Genomic DNA, 22,065 nt, shown 5'->3' with positions numbered 1-22,065 from the left:
ATAGAAACATTTTAAACAGGACGGGTTGGACAGTTATTTCATAGTTCTTATTCTAGCAATAAATGTGGGGTTGCAATACTTGTGCATAACATTTTAAACTTTGTCATGTTGAAGCAACACAAAGATAATGAAGGAATATATATCAAAGGATTGTTGCAGTAACATTTTGTATTTATACATTATATATGATATAACCACGAGTGTCAACAACAGAGTGTGGAGGGGTGTTTTGTTTTTTCTTTGTTTTTTCTTGTCTTTTTCTTTTGTGTAAGTCATGTGAATTTTGTATGCTTTATTATTTTGTTTGTCTAATCTGTATACTGTGTACTGTATATTGATGTGCATGGCTCCTTACCCTCGCTCCCGTCTCGCCTTTTGATGAGCTGAAGGGATTAAACTGTCCAGGACTTTGCTTAAATTTCTGCACAGACAAGAAAGAGAAAAAAACAATGCTTGACTCTTTTGTTTCGGAGGGAACTTTAGCATTAGGTAAATTTAGCATTAATAAAAACACTGAATCTTAATGAACATTTTTGAAGGCCAATTATACTAAGATAGGTATTATTTGTCTGTGATAGATCATCTGAGTTACATCACAGCCCAGTAAGGGCAGTGGTTCACAAAAGTGGGATCCGGGGCCCCGCAGGGGTCCTTGAAGAGGATCCAAGGGGAGGATGCAAAAAAAAAGCACTAAAACATGTTTTCAAAAATATAGCCAAGCATTTATTTTTTTACATGTTTGGCTATGACATGCACAGAATAAGCATACCAGGTTGAAAGTTGTTAATTCATTTAAGTCAATTAATTTGTGGATAATAAAGGACATCTAATCTTCTAGTAAATCTATTCAATCAGTGTGAGGACTGAGGATACAAAGAATAATGCGTTGCTCTCGGGCAATGCTCTTTGAGTTTGTAGTTCTGCTACTTTTGATACACGACAGAGACAATATTTTGACCATACCAGCCCTCCGACACCAAAGCCATCCCCCTAGAGAGAGAGGGAGAGGGAGAGAGAGAGAGAGAGAGAGAGAGAGAGAGAGAGAGAGATTGTAAAAAAAAAAGCAAAATACTTGTCGTGGTACTGTAAATTAATTTAATTTTTAGTAAGGTTAAATATGACTCACCTGTTCTCCTTTCTGTCCCTGGAGGTGACAAAAACAAAAGGACAGCACATTAATTAAAGAGGAGAGCCTGTTAATTAAATTAAACATTAATCTGGGTTTGAAAAGTTCAGATAACGTCAACTAAATGAGTGATGCTGTAATAGGAATTACAGTAAACTACATGGTGCGTGCGTGGCACTGCGTGCGTATGTGTGTGCGTATGTGTGTGTGTGTGTGTGTGCGTGCGTGTGTGCGTTGCGTGCGTTGCGTGCCTAAGTGAGTGAGTGAGTGAGTGAGTGAGTGAGTGAGTGAGTGAGTGAGTGAGTGCGTGCGTGCGATTACGTAGGCCAGGGGTCTTCAATATGGGGACCGGGACCCTACAGGGGTCCTCGGAGTTACTGTGTGTGTGTGTGTGTGTGTGTGTGTGTGTGTGTGTGTGTGTGTGTGTGTGTGTGTGTGTGTGTGTGTGTGTGTGTGTGTGTGTGTAGAGTGTAGTTCACCCAAAAACATACTTAACTCTTTACACAGAGGACCAGGCATAAGGTAGAGGGGTGCACCAACCTTAGCACAGTTGGACGTGCAGGGTCCCTGGGGCTCTTCTGGGTCACCAGTAGGAGTGTACAGCTGAGCAGACTAAGAAAATACAATGTCTTTATGCTAAAACACACATGATCAGAGTATACAAAGGTTGAAATGGCTTTGAATATGACCCTATACTTTACTCAATATTCTAGCATTTTGAGCAAAAGGTTAAAACTTTAACCACCTATTGCTGTATGTCAATCTATACAATGTGTGTGCCTAGTTTGCCTTTGTTTGTGTTATGTTTCTTTTGCTACAGTAATACCTCTGCCTCTAGTTTGAACTCGGAGAGAAGCGTCTCACTGCAGATGATACTGATGAATTCTCTCTCCACAGCAGGGAAGTCATCAAATGTCTGGGCGTAGAAGATGTTCTTGTAGCTGGCGGTTGGCGATGCTATCTTTGTCAGCTCCTCAAGGTCAGCGTGAAGAACTCCAACTGCCAGGACACTGACACCTAAACAAACAGAATCAGAATCAATCTTTATTATCACATTATAAGGTGGGTGGAAAACGTGGTTGTGCAGGCTCATCATTGCATCCTTTTTAGGATAGAGAGAAGAGAAGAGCATAAACTGCATAATATGACAATTGTGGATGCATAATAAATAAATAGGTAAAGAATGAATTCATGTACGTGTATACGTACAAAAACATGAATCAGTTCAGTCTGTGCATCAGACTTACATTGTTCAGAAGCCTAATTGCTAAGTAAAAACAATGTTATGTCAAAAATTATTATTCCAATGTTCAGAAGCACTTTATACACACACCATTTAGCATTAAGCATTAGTTAAGCATGAGCAAATATTGAATTCATCATGAATGCATCATTTGTAATAATTGCATTATTCATACATTACTAAGCATTAGTAAACAGTTAAAACAAATTCAACTACTCTTTAGCATTAGTTAAGCATTTTCGATGTCCAGGGTGTTTTAGGGAAGGTTCAGACAGATTCCCTGTGTTAGCTGATCTGTGTGAGCGAGCTTTCACCCTGTGCGAACCAGACAAAACGTTTTTTGCAGCTTCATGTTCAACTTAGCGGGGGAACTGACCCAGAGCATGTGCAATCCTGGAGGGCGGTACCACGTCGTCGATGGCTCTACCATCTGTGATCAGAACCAGAACGTGGGCCGCGTCCTGTCGCATCCCCCGGGACTCCTGGAACAGCTCCTTCAGCACATAACTGATGCCCTTCCCTGCATGGATGAACAGTATCATCGTTAAACCAGCTGACTTTACCATAGGTTTCTATTATGGACTGGTTAAGTAGGGATGTCACTAGTCTACTGTATCTCAGAAGCAAATCTTGTACTTTTACTCCATTACAATTACTTGAAAACTTTAGTTACTAGTTACTTTGTATATTTTGATTATTATTACAAAACGTACATTAACCACTTCAGCCCATATACATTCTGGCCATTTGAAAGCCGATCTACAAGCTCAGAATGTGTTGCATGTTTTAAGCTTGTAAATCTGCTATTTTCAAACGTTTTTTTTAATACATTTGAAAACCTGAAACGGGACAATCTACATAATGAGTACTTTTGCACTTTTACTCAAGTCAATTTTGAATTCCAGAATTATATTCAACATAATATTTCTACATTGCAGTATTGATACTTTACCTTAACTCACTCAGTGCCACAGGACGCCTTTGGACGCCTCCCCCTTATGTAAAAACAAAAATAGCATTTGTACCACCACTGCTTGTCAGTTACCTGTCCTGGTGTTGCCTCCTCCGTAGCGCAGGCCCCTGAGGGCCCGGAGGACAGAGTTCCTGTCCTTGTTGTCCCCCAGGTTGAACTCTATCCGAGGGTCATCGCTGTAGTGAACCACGGCTATCTGAGAGCGGAGGACATGGTAGTAGACGTCATCGGAACGCCACAAACACATTCAGTCGATTATTTCACTACACACACTAACTTTCACAAAAATGAAATGAAAATCGCATTATGTATACACAGTGGTCTATGTGTCCAGCGGGTTGAAAGACTAGGACCCGAACAAAAATGTCCTTTTTTTTCCTTTGGCCTGACAGAGATAACAATGACAATGGAATCCCATTAAAAGCGGTCAAACATCTGTGTAATGTTAGGTTTTAGAAATATTGTCTCTGTTGCGTGGAAACCCATGTCCAAAACTATTCAAAAGTAGCAGATCTACAAGCTCAAAACGAGGCATGTTTGTGGATCTGTTGCTTTTGTGTGCCACTGTAGTGTGATCAAAACTGCGTGTGTACTCACCCAGTAATTAATTCCTAAGACTTTGAGTCAGATATTATCCTCTAGTTTCATATCCATTTGAAAGTTCTGGCAGAAAACACATGTTACTGTATGTAAAATAATATAAACAGTCGATGTTTGGGAAGCACAAACATATGGACATATGCACACAATTGACAGGTGTGTTGCGATTGGTGTTGGGTAATTGATCACACCACCTATTTTGTGTGTCCCATACATTTTGTGTTTCCTAAAGGGACTTTTTGATATGTTCAGTCCTGCACTCATTCCGGGCCCCTCGCCGCAGAGAATGTCATCCGTGTGCAGCTCGTAGAAAAGTGGAGATACAGTATTTGGCTAAATACAGTACACATTTTCTGCCAGAACTTTCAAATTAATATAAAACTAGTCCCCAAAACATTAAAACTAAAGTTTTAATGCAGACAAGGTCAGCCTGCTAACCATGCGGGCATGCGTGGATAGGACCGATCTATGGTTGTGTATTTGGAATACATGATATATACAGTATGTAAGATCATAGACATTCTAATCTAGGGCTATTAACTTGCAAACTTAGAATATTCATCTAATATTCAAACATGTATTCACCAAGTAGGACCAACTTACAGTTGATTTAAAATATAGGCCTATTTGTGTGCTCGACGTGCTCGTGCTCCGGACAAGTGACTATATTGTGCCCGGACAAGTGAATGGGAAATGTACTTGTCCAAAGGATAAGTGCCTCAAAAAGTTAGTGTCAAGCCCTGAGTTATGCAGTGGTATACTGTACCTGTGTACCATGAGGACCGATGAATGGGAAATAAGTGGAAACCCGGAAGATGAAGTCTTTTATCTTATCAAAGTTATTGACACCGATGCTGGAAGACTCATCCACCAGGAAGACAACGTCTGCCTTGGCTTTACCGCACACTGTCAACACACACACCCACACACACGAGCACACGCACACACGCACACGCGCACACGCACAGGCACGCACACGCACACGCACACGAGCACACGCACACGCACACACAGCACACACGCACGCACACGCACACGCACACACACACACACACGCGCGCGCGCGCACGCGCACACGCACACGCACACGTTATAAGGTTAGGTTCGTGCATAGTTTCACTGAGGTTAGGTTTAGGAATAAGGTTAGGTTTAGTCATAGTTTTACTGAGGTTACGTTTAGGTTGCCAGATTTGACCCGGGGCAAGTGTGTTTTGGGGTGAGCGTTCTTAATTTATACCATAAAGCAGGGGTTCAACTTCTCAACCCGTGGGTCGTGACCCCTCGGGGGTCGCTAAATTATTTTGGGGGGTCCCCAAATTATTTTCAGTGATTTTTTTTGCAACTGAATGGCTGGGAAATGGAACAATTGAGAGACAGTACTGTACATGCATAAACTTTCCTTCCTCCAGTATTAATTTATGATATATTTTCTCTATTATTAAGGTTATTTTTGGGGGTGGCCACACTAGCATCGCTATTCTGGGGTGATCAGTCAACAGAAATAATAATACATTATAGATTTCACTTTTTTTCACACCATTATAATGTTGTTATTTTGATCATAAAACCGTTGACCATTTGGGCAAGGACCCATAACTATCGTCCATTTGGTTCCATTTGTACACTCTTAGAGTAACAGATCTGGTATAGGGCAATCTCTGTGTGTGTTTCTGGTAATATTATTGTCCAATAATTTTGTATATCCGTGGCAAAAATGAAATTGTGACAAAAATGTCCACCATAAGCCAGCATGGAGATGACCCCTGGAAATAGCCCATCTACAAACTTGGAGATCATCTATTTTAAACAAAGACATTTGGTGTAGACTAGAGGGGCAAAAACATTCAGAACGTTAACAATGATACTTTTTTTAAATAGCCGATCTAAAAGCGTTGTCAGCTAGACTGGTCGTTTCTTTTGGGCTTGTTTTCATATACCCGACGCTCTCTCTCTCTCTAAAAACAAAACCCCCCACTGACCTGGGCCTGGAGGTGACGAGGTGGCTGTGTTCACGGTGGTGGTGACCATGACAGGCGTTTTGCTGACAGTGACTTTGGGTTTGCTGGGTGGCCTCCTGGTGGTCTTGGTGGTGGTCTGTGGTGTGGGGGCGATGGTAGGCGGGTCGGGTGCTGCTGTGGCCGGGACCGATACCAGTGGACGGTTCTTTGACACTTAAAGGGACATAAAAAAAACCCCACCATACAGCTATTTAAATATCTTTGTTTTAATAATGCTATATATCGTCTCCGAAGGGATATCCTAAAGCAGTGGTTTTCAACCCGGTTCATTTCAAGGCCCATTATTAATTTGGCATTTGAGCCACGGACCACCACCTGATGAGACAAATGGTAAATGGACCTGTACGGTTTGGTTTCATTTTAGGCTTGACAGTTGTCTTACGTATCTGCTGATAGAGGGTGGTGATGGGTCCCTCCACCTCTCCGTACAATGGTCTGATGGTGAAGATGTAGGTTCTGCCGTACAGAAGACCAACCATCTTAAAGGAGCTGAACCCGGGCCCCAGAGTCTCCGTTTTAGTTTCCAACTCTGAAAAACAAAATCATTAATAATTATGTAAAACAGGGAGTAAGTATTATTTTGTGTTGAGGTACTGATTGTTGCATTTTCAGCTCGTTGGCAGCCTCTTGATTATAATTTTTACTAAGACCTCATGGTAACATATGATGTCTTGAGAGATTACATTCACCTATTCACACACACATTTTGTGTCAAATTCAGGCCTGTCTCAGCTTTCTGTTAAGTGTTATTTCTATCAGGGAAACTAGGTAAGAGCTGGGGTACTCTGTACATTATCAACACATTAGGTTAGGTGTGAGTGCCACCCTCTGTATTTTTGGTTGTTTGTTAGTGTAGCAGCAGGTTTTGTTTTAGTCTATAGAGATTCTTTTCAGCTGAAAGTAGAGTTTTGGTTTTATGGTATTTTGATTTGGCACTCACCAGTTTGCTTCCCTGCCTTTGTTCAGAAACATGTTTAAATAAACTCTTGAGTTCATTTCATCCATCAGTTTCCTCCATTCTGTCACTAGATATGTTATTGTCCCTTTAGAGCCCTAGACCGCCATATAGGGACGTAACAGATTCAGTAGAACTAAAAGACAATTCATATTATTTGGACTTTGGTTTCCCTCGGGTGATGCGCTCTGAAAATAGCCGATCTACAAGATCACAATGCGTCGTGCTGCGTCGCGTTGTGAGCTTGTACATTGGCATGCAACCAAGTATAAAATCAGCCATTACGACGCCATCAAGGCCCGCCAAAATACATTTTCATCGACAAAATCAACTGTATACTAAAACTAGACAAATTACAACTTTTCAGATGACAAAAATATGACTATAACTAAATGTAATAATTAACACTGCGACAGTCAGGACACAGGGTTCCATTGGTGCCAAATTTAATAAAGTCTTATGTGTGGACTGGTGTTAAGCTGTCATGTGGCAAAACGCCTGTCCATGTCGATTGCTCACAGTACGCGGCATTTTGTCAAGTCACCCCCAAAACTGTACTTCCGTGGCTCTGCCGTCGTCTGACAGTCAAGCCACTCTCAAGTCTTCCTGACGTACATATGTGGCATGCATGGGGCTTTTACAAAGGCCCAGGGCTTTTGTAGATCTAATCTAATCTCCCCTGCTGAGATAGACAGCAGGATTGTAAGAGAAAAAGGTCATTCAGACGGTGCTATTCATAGGCCAGCAGTAGGGGAGGACTGTCACGTTGTGTGCATTCATACAAAAAAATGTCAACATCAATCATGTTTTATCATACACAGTCAGACTGGACAGAGTGATAGAGGGACTCAATGGAGAATTTAGGTCACTAGAGCAGTGCCTGTGGGGCCTCTGCAGCCGTGCACGTTGGGCACTGGCCTACTTGGAACGATGCAAGTTGGAAATGCATGGCCCAAACAGATATTATGTCTGTGTCCCTTTTATGCCCATATATGGAGGACATACAGACAGACAGACAGACAGACAGGTGGAGGGTCACCTGAGATGTGTCTCCATGACAGGATGTAGCCAGAAGCTCCGCCCACACTGGTCCAGTTCAGAATGGCGCTGCTGTCCGTCACGTTGAGGGCCGTGAAGCCGTTCACCTTAGGAAGATCCACTGAAACCACCAGAGAGAGAGAGAGAGAGAGAGCAAGAGAGAGAGAGAGAGAGAGCAAGAGAGAGAGAGAGCAAGAGAGAGAGAGAGAGAGAGAGAGAGAGAGAGAGCAAGAGAGAGAGAGCAAGAGAGAGAGAGAGAGAGAGAGAGAGAGAGAGAGAGAGAGAGAGCAAGAGAGAGAGAGAGAGAGCAAGAGAGAGAGAGAGCAAGAGAGAGAGAGAGCAAGAGAGTGGAACAGAGTCAAACTAAATGTAATACCGCAATAAGTGATTATTTTGGGGGGGCCCCAGTTCAATTATGATAACTTTGAGGGGTCCCCAGTTCAAATAATGATAACTTTGAAGGGTCCCCAGTTCAATTATGATAACTTTGGGGGGGTCCCCAGTTCAATTATGATAACTTTGGAGGGTCCCCAGTTCAATTATGATAACTTTGAGGGGTACCCAGTTCAATTATGATAACTTTGAGGGGTCCCCAGTTCAAATATGATAACTTTGAAGGGTCCCCAGTTCAATTAGGATAACTTTGGGGGGGTCCCCAGTTAAATTATGATAACTTTGGAGGGTCCCCAGTTCAAATATGATAACTTTGAAGGGTCCCCAGTTCAATTAGGATAACTTTGGGGGGGTCCCCAGTTAAATTATTATAACTTTGGAGGGTCCCCAGTTCAATTATGATAACTTTGAGGGGTCCCCAGTTCAATTATGATTACGTTGGGGCGTCACAGCATTTTGATGTAGAAGAAGTACATGCGCAGTAACGGCAGGTATTAAAAGGCTCACATGTCCGTGCGGTGACCAGGGCCGGACTCCCCTCCCTGCTGCCCACCATGGACGACACCTGGATCTTATAGGCGGAGCTCTCCTGCAGGCCGCGGATGGTGAAGGTGGTGGTGGCGGCAGGCAGCAGCTCAGACTTCTCATCGCCCCCTAGAGCAAAGGAGGACACAACATAAGGTGGGGTGTGTGTGTGTGTGTGTGTGTGTGTGTATTTTACTATACTTGTGTTATAAAATGTTGATTTTGACAGCACATTGCGATAGTCTTTAATTCAATCTTGGCGGGCCGTCATAATGCCTGACTTATACAGACCTTTATAAATGTATACCGATTTATACAAAAATAGACGATCTACAGCTCACAACGTGTCGCTCTGCAACGCGCTGTGAGCTTGCAGATCTGCTATTTTTGGAGCATGACACCTGCACACAACCAAACATAACATTACTTGACTTTTAGTTCTATACTGGATCTCTTCTCCACTAGTCCATTTTAGTCTAGTTCTTCATCTGTTGACAAGTTTTTGTTTAGTTTTTATGTCGTTTTTGTCAGTGAAAAAAGGTAGTCGACGAATATTTTTCGTCTTACACAGGAGATATATATGGAGATACAGAGATCTGCATATAGGGCTTTGGGCATATCAGTCAGATTGGCAGTACGAGGGACACATAAGAGGCCCGAACTCTAGTGGTTAAAATACACTTTTCATAGACGTACATTTGGAAAAGTTCAGTTTAGAGGTTCCGTTTATGGGGTTACGGATATGTTCAAAATGCCCCCAAAAGAAGAGACAATAAAGAGATTCATAAAATCACGCCCTAAAAATGTATGTTCTATATCCTCCCAATATACAGTAGTCATACAAACGTGTGTGCATACGTGTGTGTGTGTGTGTGTGTGTGTGTGTGTGCATGCATGTGTGCGTGCGCTTGCCGAGAAAGTGGCTCCAGGACAGCTTGTAGGCAGACACCCTGGCGGTCTGCTTCCAGGCCAGGGTGAAGAAGTTGACCCCTATGTCCACCACCTTGACCTCCCTCACCGTCGGGATCAGCTCCGAGTCCAACACCGCGGCTAGAGACAAAACACAGACACACTCAGTGTCGGGAAAAGTACTCACATTTTTGAGGGGCGATGCCCAGCTTTGTGTGTTTGTGTGTGTACCCCATAGCGATGATTTGATTGGCTGAGCACGGAATGTGAGGATAAAAAGTGAGGAGAGAAAACTGAGGATGCCAAAAGTGATTGGCCGGAATGTGATGATGTATGACGATGTAAAGTACCAATACTGCAATATAGAAACACTCAAGTCAAGTCAAGAATTCAATATTTACTTGAGTGAAAGTACAAAAGAATTGGCTTGAAGCCAATTCTTTTGTACTGTACTTAAAGTACCAAAGTTTAAGTACTCATTGTGCAGAATGTCGACAAGGGCGCAATCGGAAATAGCACACTGAGCAAACACTTCGGTGCGGTATTTCCGAACGCGCCCCTAGTTTACTGCTGTAGTAACAAGGAAGTGACATACAGCCAATGCATCATGGGTACTGTAGTGTAGTCTATGCCCTACACTCAGTAGTATACCTGTGAGCTGAGACAGGGAGATCTCTGGCCCCTCCGCGTTGCCATACACAGCGTGGATGCTGACCGTGTAGCTGGACTCTGGGCTCAGACCCTCGATGCGATGGAACAGAGTGCTACGGTCCAGGTAGAGGGCCTGGGGGCTGCCGCCTGCACGCACGCCCACACAAAATGAATACAAAAAGAAAATACAAAAAAAACTCTTGACCAGCCATGGGAGAAGCAACGCTCACATAATACAGGGTTAAATACTTTACCCTTCAGGCTCCAAGACAGTAAGTACTCGGTGGCTCCAACGATGGGACTCCAGTCCACATGGATGGAGCTGCTGGTGTAGGAGGACACCTTGAAGTTGGACACGTAGCCCAGAGGAGCTGTCCACATGATGAGACAGGGAGAGAGAGACAGGGAGAGGGAGACAGGGAGACAGGGAGAGGGAGACAGGGAGAGGGAGACAGGGAGACAGGGAGAGGAGACAGGGAGAGGGAGACAGGGAGAGGGAGACAGGGAGAGAGAGACAGGGAGAGGGAGACAGGGAGAGAGAGACAGGGAGAGAGAGACAGGGAGAGGAGACAGGGAGAGGGAGACAGGGAGAGAGAGACAGGGAGAGAGAGACAGGGAGAGGGAGACAGGGAGAGAGAGACAGGAGAGAGAGACAAGGAGAGGGAGACAGGGAGAGGGAGACAGGGAGAGAGACAGGGAGAGGGAGACAGGGAGAGAGAGACAGGGAGAGAGAGACAGGGAGAGAGAGACAGGGAGAGGGAGACAGGGAGAGGGAGACAGGGAGAGAGAGACAGGGAGAGGGAGACAGGGAGAGAGAGACAGGGAGAGAGAGACAAGGAGAGGGAGACAGGGAGAGGAGACAGGGAGAGAGAGACAGGGAGAGGGAGACAGGGAGAGAGAGACAGGGAGAGAGAGACAGGGAGAGAGAGACAGGGAGAGAGAGACAGGGAGAGGGAGACAGGGAGAGAGAGACAGGGAGAGAGAGACAGGGAGAGAGAGACAGGGAGAGAGAGACAGGGAGAGAGAGACAGGGAGAGGGAGACAGGGAGAGGGAGACAGGGAGAGAGAGACAGGGAGAGGGAGACAGGGAGAGGGAGACAGGGAGAGGGAGACAGGGAGAGGGAGACAGGGAGAGAGAGACAGGGAGAGGGAGACAGGGAGAGGGAGACAGGGAGAGGGAGACAGGAGAGGGAGACAGGGAGAGGGAGACAGGGAGAGGGAGGACAGGGAGAGGGAGACAGGGAGAGAGAGACAGGGAGAGGAGACAGGGAGAGAGAGACAGGGAGAGGGAGACAGGGAGACAGGGAGAGGGAGACAGGGAGAGGGAGACAGGGAGAGAGAGACAGGAGAGAGAGACAGGGAGAGGGAGACAGGGAGAGGGAGACAGGGAGAGGGAGACAGGGAGACAGGGAGAGGGGAGACAGGGAGAGGGAGACAGGGAGAGAGAGACAGGGAGAGGGAGACAGGGAGAGGGAGACAGGGAGAGAGAGACAGGGAGAGAGAGACAGGGAGAGAGAGACAGGGAGAGAGAGACAGGGAGAGGGAGACAGGGAGAGAGAGACAGGAGAGGGAGACAGGGAGAGAGAGACAGGGAGAGGGAGACAGGGAGAGAGAGACAGGGAGAGGGAGACAGGGAGAGGGAGACAGGGAGAGAGAGACAGGGAGACAGGAGAGAGAGACAGGGAGAGGGAGACAGGGAGAGAGAGACAGGGAGAGGGAGACAGGGAGAGAGAGACAGGGAGAGAGAGACAGGGAGAGGGAGACAGGGAGAGGGAGACAGGGAGAGAGAGACAGGGAGAGAGAGACAGGGAGAGAGAGACAGGGAGAGAGAGACAGGGAGAGGGAGACAGGGAGAGAGAGACAGGGAGAGGGAGACAGGGAGAGAGAGACAGGGAGAGGGAGACAGGGAGAGAGAGACAGGGAGAGGGAGACAGGGAGAGGGAGACAGGGAGAGAGAGACAGGGAGACAGGGAGAGAGAGACAGGGAGAGGGAGACAGGGAGAGAGAGACAGGGAGAGGGAGACAGGGAGAGAGAGACAGGGAGAGAGAGACAGGGAGAGAGAGACAGGAGAGGGAGACAGGGAGAGGGAGACAGGGAGAGGGAGACAGGGAGAGAGAGACAGGGAGAGGGAGACAGGGAGAGAGAGACAGGGAGAGGGAGACAGGGAGAGGGAGACAGGGAGAGAGAGACAGGGACAGGGAGAGAGAGACAGGGAGAGAGAGACAGGAGACAGGGAGAGAGAGACAGGGAGAGAGAGACAGGGAGAGAGAGACAGGGAGAGGGAGACAGGGAGAGGGAGACAGGAGAGAGAGACAGGGAGACAGGGAGAGAGAGACAGGGAGAGAGAGACAGGGAGAGGGAGACAGGGAGAGGGAGACAGGGAGAGGGAGACAGGGAGAGAGAGACAGGGAGAGGGAGACAGGGAGAGAGAGACAGGGAGAGGGAGACAGGGAGAGAGACAGGGAGAGAGAGACAGGGAGAGAGACAGGGAGAGAGAGACAGGGAGAGAAAGACAGGGAGAGGGAGACAGGGAGACAGGGAGAGAGAGACAGGGAGAGAGAGACAGGGAGAGAAAGACAGGGAGAGGGAGACAGGGAGACAGGGAGACAGGGAGAGAGAGAGACAGGGAGAGAGAGACAGGGAGAGGGAGACAGGGAGAGGGAGACAGGGAGAGGGAGACAGGGAGACAGGGAGAGAGAGAGACAGGGAGAGAGAGACAGGGAGAGGGAGACAGGGAGAGAAAGACAGGGAGAGGGAGACAGGGAGAGGGAGACAGGGAGACAGGGAGAGAGAGACAGGGAGAGAGAGACAGGGAGAGGGAGACAGGGAGAGAGAGACAGGGAGAGGGAGACAGGGAGAGAGAGACAGGGAGAGGGAGACAGGGAGACAGGGAGAGAGAGACAGGGAGAGAGAGACAGGGAGAGGGAGACAGGGAGAGAGAGACAGGGAGAGGGAGACAGGGAGAGAGAGACAGGGAGAGAGAGACAGGGAGAGAGAGACAGGGAGAGAGAGACAGGGAGAGGGAGACAGGGAGACAGGGAGAGAGAGACAGGGAGAGAGAGACAGGGAGAGGGAGACAGGGAGAGAGAGACAGGGAGAGGGAGACAGGAGAGAGAGACAGGGAGAGAGAGACAGGGAGAGAGAGACAGGGAGAGGGAGACAGGGAGAGAGAGACAGGGAGAGGGAGGGAGACATTTCAACATTTAACCACTTAATCCCTCAATATTTAGTAAACCTGCCCTACTTGGTCTGCTCCTTTTTACCCCTCTACACCAAACCTTGGAGAAAGAATAGTACACGATCACAACGCCTCGCAGTGTGAGTCGTTGTGAGCTTGTAGATCTGCTACTTTTGGATAAAGTTCTCCTCAGAATAAGGATTCTAGGGTAATGCAAAAAATAATTGTTTTATTTTCTTTTCTTTTGTCTGCAGCTGCGAGAGCAAGAGCAGGCTCTGGTGGCGTGATCATAGAGTACTCCCTCCTGTCTAGTGACAGCATCTGAAAGTTTGATGGAATGATCACCTTTCCTTTCTTTTATTACTTTTTTAGTAGCCAATTAGGTATTTATTTTACCCCTAAATTGATTCCTCCCAACACATATTGCTGTGTTAGCTACTGAATCACCTGCTATTGAGGAGCCCACACCAGGAGAGCCTTCGTCCTACTCCCCCCACACAACAATTGAGCCGTGTTAAGATCCGAATGGGCCCTATAGGCAAAGTGGGATGTTCAAACCCACAAATCTGTGCAGATGGGCACGAACTTTACCACATTTTCCATTGAGCGGCCTGTGTGCGCATGCATACTGGTTCTCATGGTGACGTTGTCTGATAAGGGGTCTATATACTCACATGTGCGGAAGGTAGCTGGGATCCAGGTCCGACCGCCGGTCCAAACAGAACGTAGAGAGACAGAACGTACTCGGTGTCGTGGGCCAGGCTCTTCATCTGGTACGACGTGGTGCTGCCGTTCAGAGCCAGCTGTCTGGGACGGTCTCGGCCAACAAACTCTGGGAATGACGCAGGGAAACGTTTCCATTGTATATAAACGCCATGGTTCTCAAAGAAACGCAACTGAGAAGGGGTGTTCCCTGAGGACACAGCTAGAATAAATAGGCTCTATGCACAGACAGCAGCCACACCGTGCTTCCTACACATGTTACCAGTGATGCTAATGAAGGCTCTGGTCAAAAGCTCACTGGAAACACTCGGCTACACCACCACTCCACCAGTGGGCCTCATGGTTCCTTGAGAGGGTTCCAAATGGAACTCTCAGAGTTATGGGAGTCCTTGAAATGAAAACGTTAGAGAAACACTGTGCTACACTAAATTGAAGATCGTCTTAATTAGTATTGGTAACACCTAAAGGTGAAGGACGTAAGGAAGAGGCCCAATTATTGCCCAATATGGCTGCTGTGAATAAAGCCAATCACTAGGAGAGAGAGACACCAGCATAGATATTTAAAAAGAATAGATGCCTCATTGGCCGCTGCAGTTCATTAGAGCCATGTGTGTCCAGCATAAGGAGGAAGTCATGCGGAAAGCATGCAGTGTCGCTGCCACTCAAGTGACTACTGGCCAATCACAGCCCATCTTTAGAATTGATTTTAAGATTTGAATTATTTGTTTTTAAAACCCTAAACGGTTTGGCCCCCCCTGTATCTATCGGTACTCATGGACCCTTACACCCCAGCCAGGGCCCTGAGGTCAGCTGACCAGCGGCTCCTGACTGTGCCCAATTCCAATTCCAGGTCCAGAGGTGCAACCGTGCCTTTTCAGTGGCCGGCCCCAAACTCTGGAAATGTCTGCCCCTACATATCAAGTCTGCCCGCTCCTTAGAGGCATTAGAGGCAAACCCATCTCTTCTCCCTGGCTTTCAATGTTTGACCTAATTAACCTGTGTACTATTTGTGTTGCTTGGACTTTGTTTTACTATGCTACTTGTGTTATTGTATGTTTGCCTCATGATCATGTACAGCACTTTGGTTGACCTTCTGGTCTTTGTAAATGTGCTCTAGAATAAAAGTTAAAAAAATATATTTTAGATTTTGATCTTTTCCGGCACTTCAATCAATTCAATCCAGGAGCTTTATTGACATGAGAAAACGTTTACATTGCCTCTGATTGGCCTACCGAACGTCCCCTTCTGTGACGCATGTGGAAGCTTGGTAAGCTTTGCAAAGGCTTCCACTATGCTTTGCAAGGAATCTTGGGAAAGCTTGCGTCCTCTCGAGAAACGCACAACCCAGAGCCGAAGGAGGCGTCTACCTTTTCATGTCTATGGACACCAGAAGAACACAATTAACTTCCTGGTAGTGTACAAGGAACCTTATTCATAAGGAAAAGACACAGACGTAATTTTCTTTATCCAGCAATTCCAGCCGGCAGATTCGTTGCACTTGTGGCAGACTCGCAACGGAAGTTCGGTGAAATAACATTGGAATCTATGAGAGCCTGCTGCTCATCTTGAACAAACACTATTTCTCAACGATTGAGACCTATAAAATACTCGCCTCGGGAAAAGACATATCACACATTGTTTTCTGCTGTTTTCGATATGCACACTGCGTCATTGTCAGTATATTTAGTCGTCGTTTTAATCACCATAGCTTAGTTTTTGTCAGGGAAAAAAGGTAGTCTAAGGGAAAAAAAATCATCATAGTTTTTTTGTGCTTTCCATTCCACTATAATACTGTGTGTGTGCGTGTGTGGGAGAGAGAGAGAGACAGAGAGAGATTGAGTGATCATAGGTGAGAGAGAGGGAGACAGAGACAGATGGCATGACGGACGTGGTGGCGTCACCTGGAGTGGGTCCCCATGCCAGTCTGTACCCGGTGGCTCCTGGCACACTGTTCCACGAGATGACCGCACTGTTGGTGTTCACCGAGGACGCCTTGAGGCTCTGGACCGAACTGCTCTCCACTGAGGGGGGGATGGAGGGGAAGAGAGAGAGAGAGGGTGGGTGGGGGGGAGGGAGAGAGAGAGAGAGAGAAGAGAGGGGGAGAGAAATACAGAGAGGACAGAGAAAAACAGAGAGGGAGGGAGAGAGAGTAAGCACGAGCGATTAAATACAGAGGAAGGAGAGAGACAGGGAGAGAGCAAGAGAGAGGAAAGAAAGAGAGAGAGAAGTGAGACACCTTCAGCATCATTCCTTCCCACGCACTCACTCACTCACTCACTCACTCACTCACTCACTCACTCATTCACTCAACCCTCCTCACATGTGTTGGCGGTGACGGTGGTGACCGGCCCCTCCACGTCCACGAAGATGGGGTTGATGGTGACGGTGTATTGAGACGCCTGTTGGAGACCCTGGACCATGTAGAAGTTGTGGTTGTCCCCCAGGTTGATGTTCTCTACGTGGCCATCTGTGGATTGGATGCAAGACGGGAGCACAATTATTTGTAAGGATGGGGGTCCGCGGCCAAATATATACTGTACAATACATATTGGGTTGTTTGAGAAGGGGTGGTTCTCAAAGTGGGTGCCACAAGTCCAGGGGTGCCTCCGAATACTTAACAACCCCCCCCCCCCCCCCCCCCCAAAAAAAAACCAATAGTAGTAGTAGTGGTAGTAGTAAGGTAGTAGTAGTAGTAGAAGTAATATTGCATTGCGTCGCAGCCTTCCAATCAGCCTTGTCAATTATTCAGCCTCATCCTGTACGTCCACTTACCTAGTTGGCAGCAGCTACTGTAATAATCACTGCAGGTACTCAACATGTCATGTCACGTTGACCTGTGTTGTTTGGTTGTAATTGTTCCCACTTCACAGTGTGTGCACTCACTGCACTAGCAGCGCTGAGAGTTGCGATTGCATCATTGTATAGCCTATGCTGCCTTAAAGTAAAACATTGTTTAATCAAGCTGCTTTTGTGTATTTTTCTACTTGGCTGTGTATGCTAAGTTAAGTACATTTTGATGCTTGAATTCTGTACTTTTACAAACAAATTATTTCTATTTCTAAGAACAACATGTGAGTACTTCTTCCACCACTGGTACTACGGACTGTGTTTACGTGGTTTAAACCCCGGTAGAGTGTTACCTGGGGCGGTCCAGGTGAGCCGGTACCCCGTGGCACCTTTCACTGGTGCCCAGCGGGCCTGGAGGGTGTCTGTGGTGGCATTCTGGACCAGGAGCTGCTTCACGGGTATCAGCTTCACTGTGGAGCACGCATACGCACGCACACACACACACACACACACACACACACACACACACACACACACACACACACACACACACACACACACACACACACACACACACACACACACACACACACACACACACACACACACACACACACACACACACACACACACACACACACACACATAACACACAGCATTCATCAGGTCTTTGAACAGTGGCTGTGGATGCAGTTTGAGGACACTGGCTGTGGTCGTTGTTGAAATGCAGTAGAGCGTTGAGTGGTCGTTCATAATGTAGTTCTGTAAGTTTGGGTCTCCGCTCTTTGGGGTGTTTTGTGGGCCAGCAATTGTCTTTGAAATATCCCGCGAGTGATACTCGATCTGAAACAAATCTCAGAAATAAAGCACAGATACTAAAAGTACAAGTAAATGTACTCTTAGTTAGCTACAGTAACACTGACTGCGTGTCTGATCAATTACTTTACGATAATATTAAAGAGAAACAAAAGGATAGGAGTGTTTGTGATAGATATTGTAGGGCAGGCTATATCGATTTGTGTGATGGATGGATACAATGTCTACGTGTACGAGTGATGTAAAGAAATGTGTTTTGCAAAAAATGGTGGCTCAGGCCTCATGGTGGCTCAGGCCTCATGGTGGCTCAGGCAAATGCGAAAAATGCAGGGCAAAGGTTTTTCCTTGGCCTCTAGGGAGTGCGCATGCAAAGTTGTACACAGATCGGTGCAGCTATAGGTAAAAACAGGAATTGGCCTGTTATGAGGCTGATTTGAAAAAAATTAAGTGGAATTTCGTCCTCGGCCTGTGCATGCATAATTTCACGGAAATGTCACGCTGTGTTCGTGATTTTTGTTCAAAACTGACCAATCCTGCAAGCTTTGGAAGGCCTTGATGCATCTCTGAAAGAGTACCACCACAGTCAGTCCATTTACAGAGACTACACTGACACCTTGTGGACAATGTGTGGCATAATACTGCAGCCTCAATATCTAAATATACGGTAGCTAAATAATGAGAAATATATCCTAACAAGGCTTCGTTTTAGATAAATGACCAACACATTTCATATGTTTGAGTAGGCTATGTTAGAGCAAGTTATCAGAAATGAGCAGACAAAATTGGAACTGGAACAATGAAGTTGATAAATGGGTACTCTCTCATGAATGTTGACTACCTGAACATGTATTTTCTGCCCTGTTAATGAACAAACACTCTATCATTGTTTTAACCAAAATATATCATTAGAACATTCTGAAAGCTTCATGGGCAAAGATAATAAACTTCAAAATCTTTAGAAAACGGTCAAAATGACCTCTCAGACATGCTAGTGTTAAGTAGTAGACCATTTTTTATTAATTTTTTAAAAGATTTTTCTTTTATTTTTATTGAGAGCGATAGCCCTTCCTATGTCCAGCTTTTAGTGTGTACTGTACAAACACAAACTTTGTCCTGACACAAACATTAAATGCCATTGACAATGCATGGACAATTTTGAATGTTTGGACGCAAAACGCAAATTGCCGGAATGAGATGATGTATGATGATGATGCACGATGTCACACAGGTGTGATTCTTTTAGATAGTATTCAGTTGTCTGACAGGAAATGGGAAGAGAGAGATGGGGAGTGACACGCAGCAAAGGTCGCCAGGACCGTTAATCAAACCCGTGGGACACATGCCTAGATCACTACCCTATAGCTGATCGTTTGTATTGATCCACGTAAATTTTATTTTATTTGACCTCTCAGCAGACAGACATGATGCAGTGTTTTTCAAATTGGGGGTTGGGTCCATAAATTATTTTAAGGGATCCCCAGATGATTAGCTTGAAGTGCAACATTGTTTTCTCACAGTAAACAAACCAACATACAGTGTAAGTGTATAGTGACAATTTAATTAGGCTACTTTTTGATCCCAAATTGACCAAATTGTCAAATATTATCTGAGAGAGAGGAAAACATTGTGAAAATAGCCGACAAAGCTCACGCCTCGTGCGAGGCGTTGTGAGTTTGTAAACCATCGATTTTCACAATATTTATCTCTGATGCGCTTTAACTGGCTACAATTCCAAGTGCTTGTCAGGCTGAGGGGTCCCCAGTTCAAATATGAAATATTTTGGGGGGGTGGGTCGCGCCCTGAAAGGTTTGCGAACCCTGCCTTGAACAATGACAACAGAACTCACATGTTTTGCCCACGACAGAAACGGGATCGCTCGGCCCCTGGGGGTAGACGGCGTAGATGGTGACCGTGTATTTTCTGTCTTCTTCCAGACTGTCGATCACGTGGGAGGAGACGTCCCCGGGAAGCAGCTGTTCGTACGCGAATCCAGGCCTGTTGGCTGAGAAAAGCACGCAGACACGAGTCATGAGTAAACGCTACTGTGACATTTCAACAACACACCGTGTGTTATATTTTGGTTGGCATTCGGATCACACTGTGTGTGACACAGCCCGCTCTAGAGACCACATCACGTCTGGTTTTTATTTGTTTTTTATTTGTGTTTTTGCATTAACTACTTGAACCCTAATGTACTTATTCTGAGGGGAACATTAGCCAAAAAATAGCAGATCTACAAGGCCGGATCAGCTATATCTGGCAAAGGGGTATGGTGCAGAGGAGGAAAAAGAGCAGCCCAAGTACAGAGTGAAAAGTTTAAGTATTGAGGGTTAAGTTGGTTATACAGTATGTCTGAAGTGAAAATATACAATAACATGAATCCAACAGTAAGTCGACAAAACAAAACAAAAAATACATTAATTTACACAAAACGTATGAAGCTATGAAATATATGAAAAAGTTTAATCTGCAACATAACTGTATGTGCAGTATGTAGTGGGGCAGGGGGGGGGGGGGTGTCCCTGCTTCATCTTTCTCGCTCTCTCTCTCTCTCTGCTAAGAGGTACACAGCCCTTGGTCTGAAAAACGAGCCCTAGGTTTAAAGGGGTACAAACATACATCTAGGAATGAAGATTTTGAAAGCGTTGATCTTCCCCAGAGGAGCGGTCCAGGCCATCCGCAGAGAGAACAGACCCTCGTCAATGACCCGGAAGTTGGAGACCACAGGAACAGGAACTAAAGGACGCAGAGACGTTCAACATCAGTGGAATGTCAAATACACCCGAGGTGGCGGGAGACATTCCTGCAGGACAAATTCCAGGAGAAATGTCCAGCGGGCTCGACACAATGGCGGACTCTAATAAGCCTGAGTCATACTTTGTCACCAAAATCGGGTCCATTTGGTCCACAAATGACTGGTAATGGATATATAAATAGAATGAATTATGTGATTGAATAGTTTATTAACAGTTTGCAAAAAGTACAAAGGTGTGTGTGTGTGTGTGTGTGTGTGTGTGTGTGTGTGTGTGTGTGACTCACGCGTGTGGACGTTGACAGCAGCAGAGTCTCCTACCAGATTAGGGTAGATGGCGTAGAGCGTGAGAGTATAGTGGGTTTTAGGACCCAGGTCTGTGACCAGGTTAGTGGAGACGTCCCCCTTCAGGTCAATCTGACACGCACACGCACACACACACACACACACACACACACACACACACACACACACACACACACACACACACACACACACACACACACACACACACACACACACACACACACACACACACACACACACACACACACACACAATCCTATAATTCTACAAACCACCAAATCTGTCTTGTCTCCTCTCCTCAGTGGCCTAGCGTATGCACCCAACTGCAGCCCGTTCTTCACTTTTCCAAATTGCACGCTGCTTATTAGGGTCTTCATGCAAACACCGGAGATTCCATCGGTGACATGGTTACAGCCTTGGTTACAGCCTTGGTTGCAGCCCCCCAAGCTATGGAATTAATTAATCAAATTGCGCACAGCCTAGGAGCCTAGGCCACTGCCAGACAAATACACTGCGCATGGCTATTGTTAGACAGAGAGAACGCGGCAAATGCTGTATATAAAGGATTTTGTTTATGGCCCGTGTCCACACACACCAAACTCTGCGCATACTTTGGATGCTGATACTTTGGGAGCCGGACGGTTATGGAGTAGTTAATGTAATTTACATTGATCTGTTTGAACAATACAGACTAATACAGTGCACACAGGTTCCGAATGTCAAGTTAAAGGTAGAGTAAGTGATATTTGTTGCTTAAAACTCTAAAGGTTTTTTGTTAAAAGGTTAAATCGCTATATTCTGATGATAATCATTGGTATAGTTTGTTCAATACCAGGGGTCTCCCTCTCTATCCAGCTCTTTAATCAACAGAAAATACACTTTTCAGGTAGGTGACAAAATAAAGTTATAGGTTCAATTTTGTCTTTCTTTGTGTCATCACTTACAATTCCACTTATTTAACATATCCTGACTGAGTTCTCTATCCTGATTGGATAAAACTGGTATCCCGACCTGAAAATTCTGTTTAATAAAAAGCTGCAGAGACATGCAGACTCCTGTTACTGAACAAAC

The 22,065-nt window shown here is 45.8% G+C and overlaps 1 protein-coding gene across 1 annotated transcript in view; it reads right to left on the bottom strand.

Moving 5' to 3' along the window:
* Nucleotides 1-5,983: 5,983 nt before the first annotated feature.
* col7a1l (collagen type VII alpha 1-like) overlaps nucleotides 5,984-22,065 on the bottom strand; it is a 40,375-nt gene continuing 24,293 nt past the window's right edge. The window contains 14 exon segments of the mRNA XM_080757846.1: nucleotides 5,984-6,489; nucleotides 7,955-8,074; nucleotides 8,854-9,000; nucleotides 9,784-9,921; nucleotides 10,432-10,578; nucleotides 10,686-10,802; nucleotides 14,285-14,305; nucleotides 14,308-14,442; nucleotides 16,235-16,354; nucleotides 16,654-16,800; nucleotides 17,474-17,590; nucleotides 19,783-19,938; nucleotides 20,556-20,672; nucleotides 20,976-21,105. Of these exon segments, the coding sequence (XP_080613972.1) occupies nucleotides 6,245-6,489; nucleotides 7,955-8,074; nucleotides 8,854-9,000; nucleotides 9,784-9,921; nucleotides 10,432-10,578; nucleotides 10,686-10,802; nucleotides 14,285-14,305; nucleotides 14,308-14,442; nucleotides 16,235-16,354; nucleotides 16,654-16,800; nucleotides 17,474-17,590; nucleotides 19,783-19,938; nucleotides 20,556-20,672; nucleotides 20,976-21,105 (1,857 nt within the window). The 3' untranslated portion in view covers nucleotides 5,984-6,244.

Source organism: Protomyctophum bolini (genome assembly GCF_963924005.1).
Source record: "Protomyctophum bolini genome assembly, chromosome: 23".
Taxonomy (NCBI): Eukaryota; Metazoa; Chordata; class Actinopteri; order Myctophiformes; family Myctophidae; genus Protomyctophum; species Protomyctophum bolini.
The sequence above is the reverse complement of the archived record's forward strand: the minus strand, read 5'-3'. Positions and strand labels throughout refer to the sequence as shown.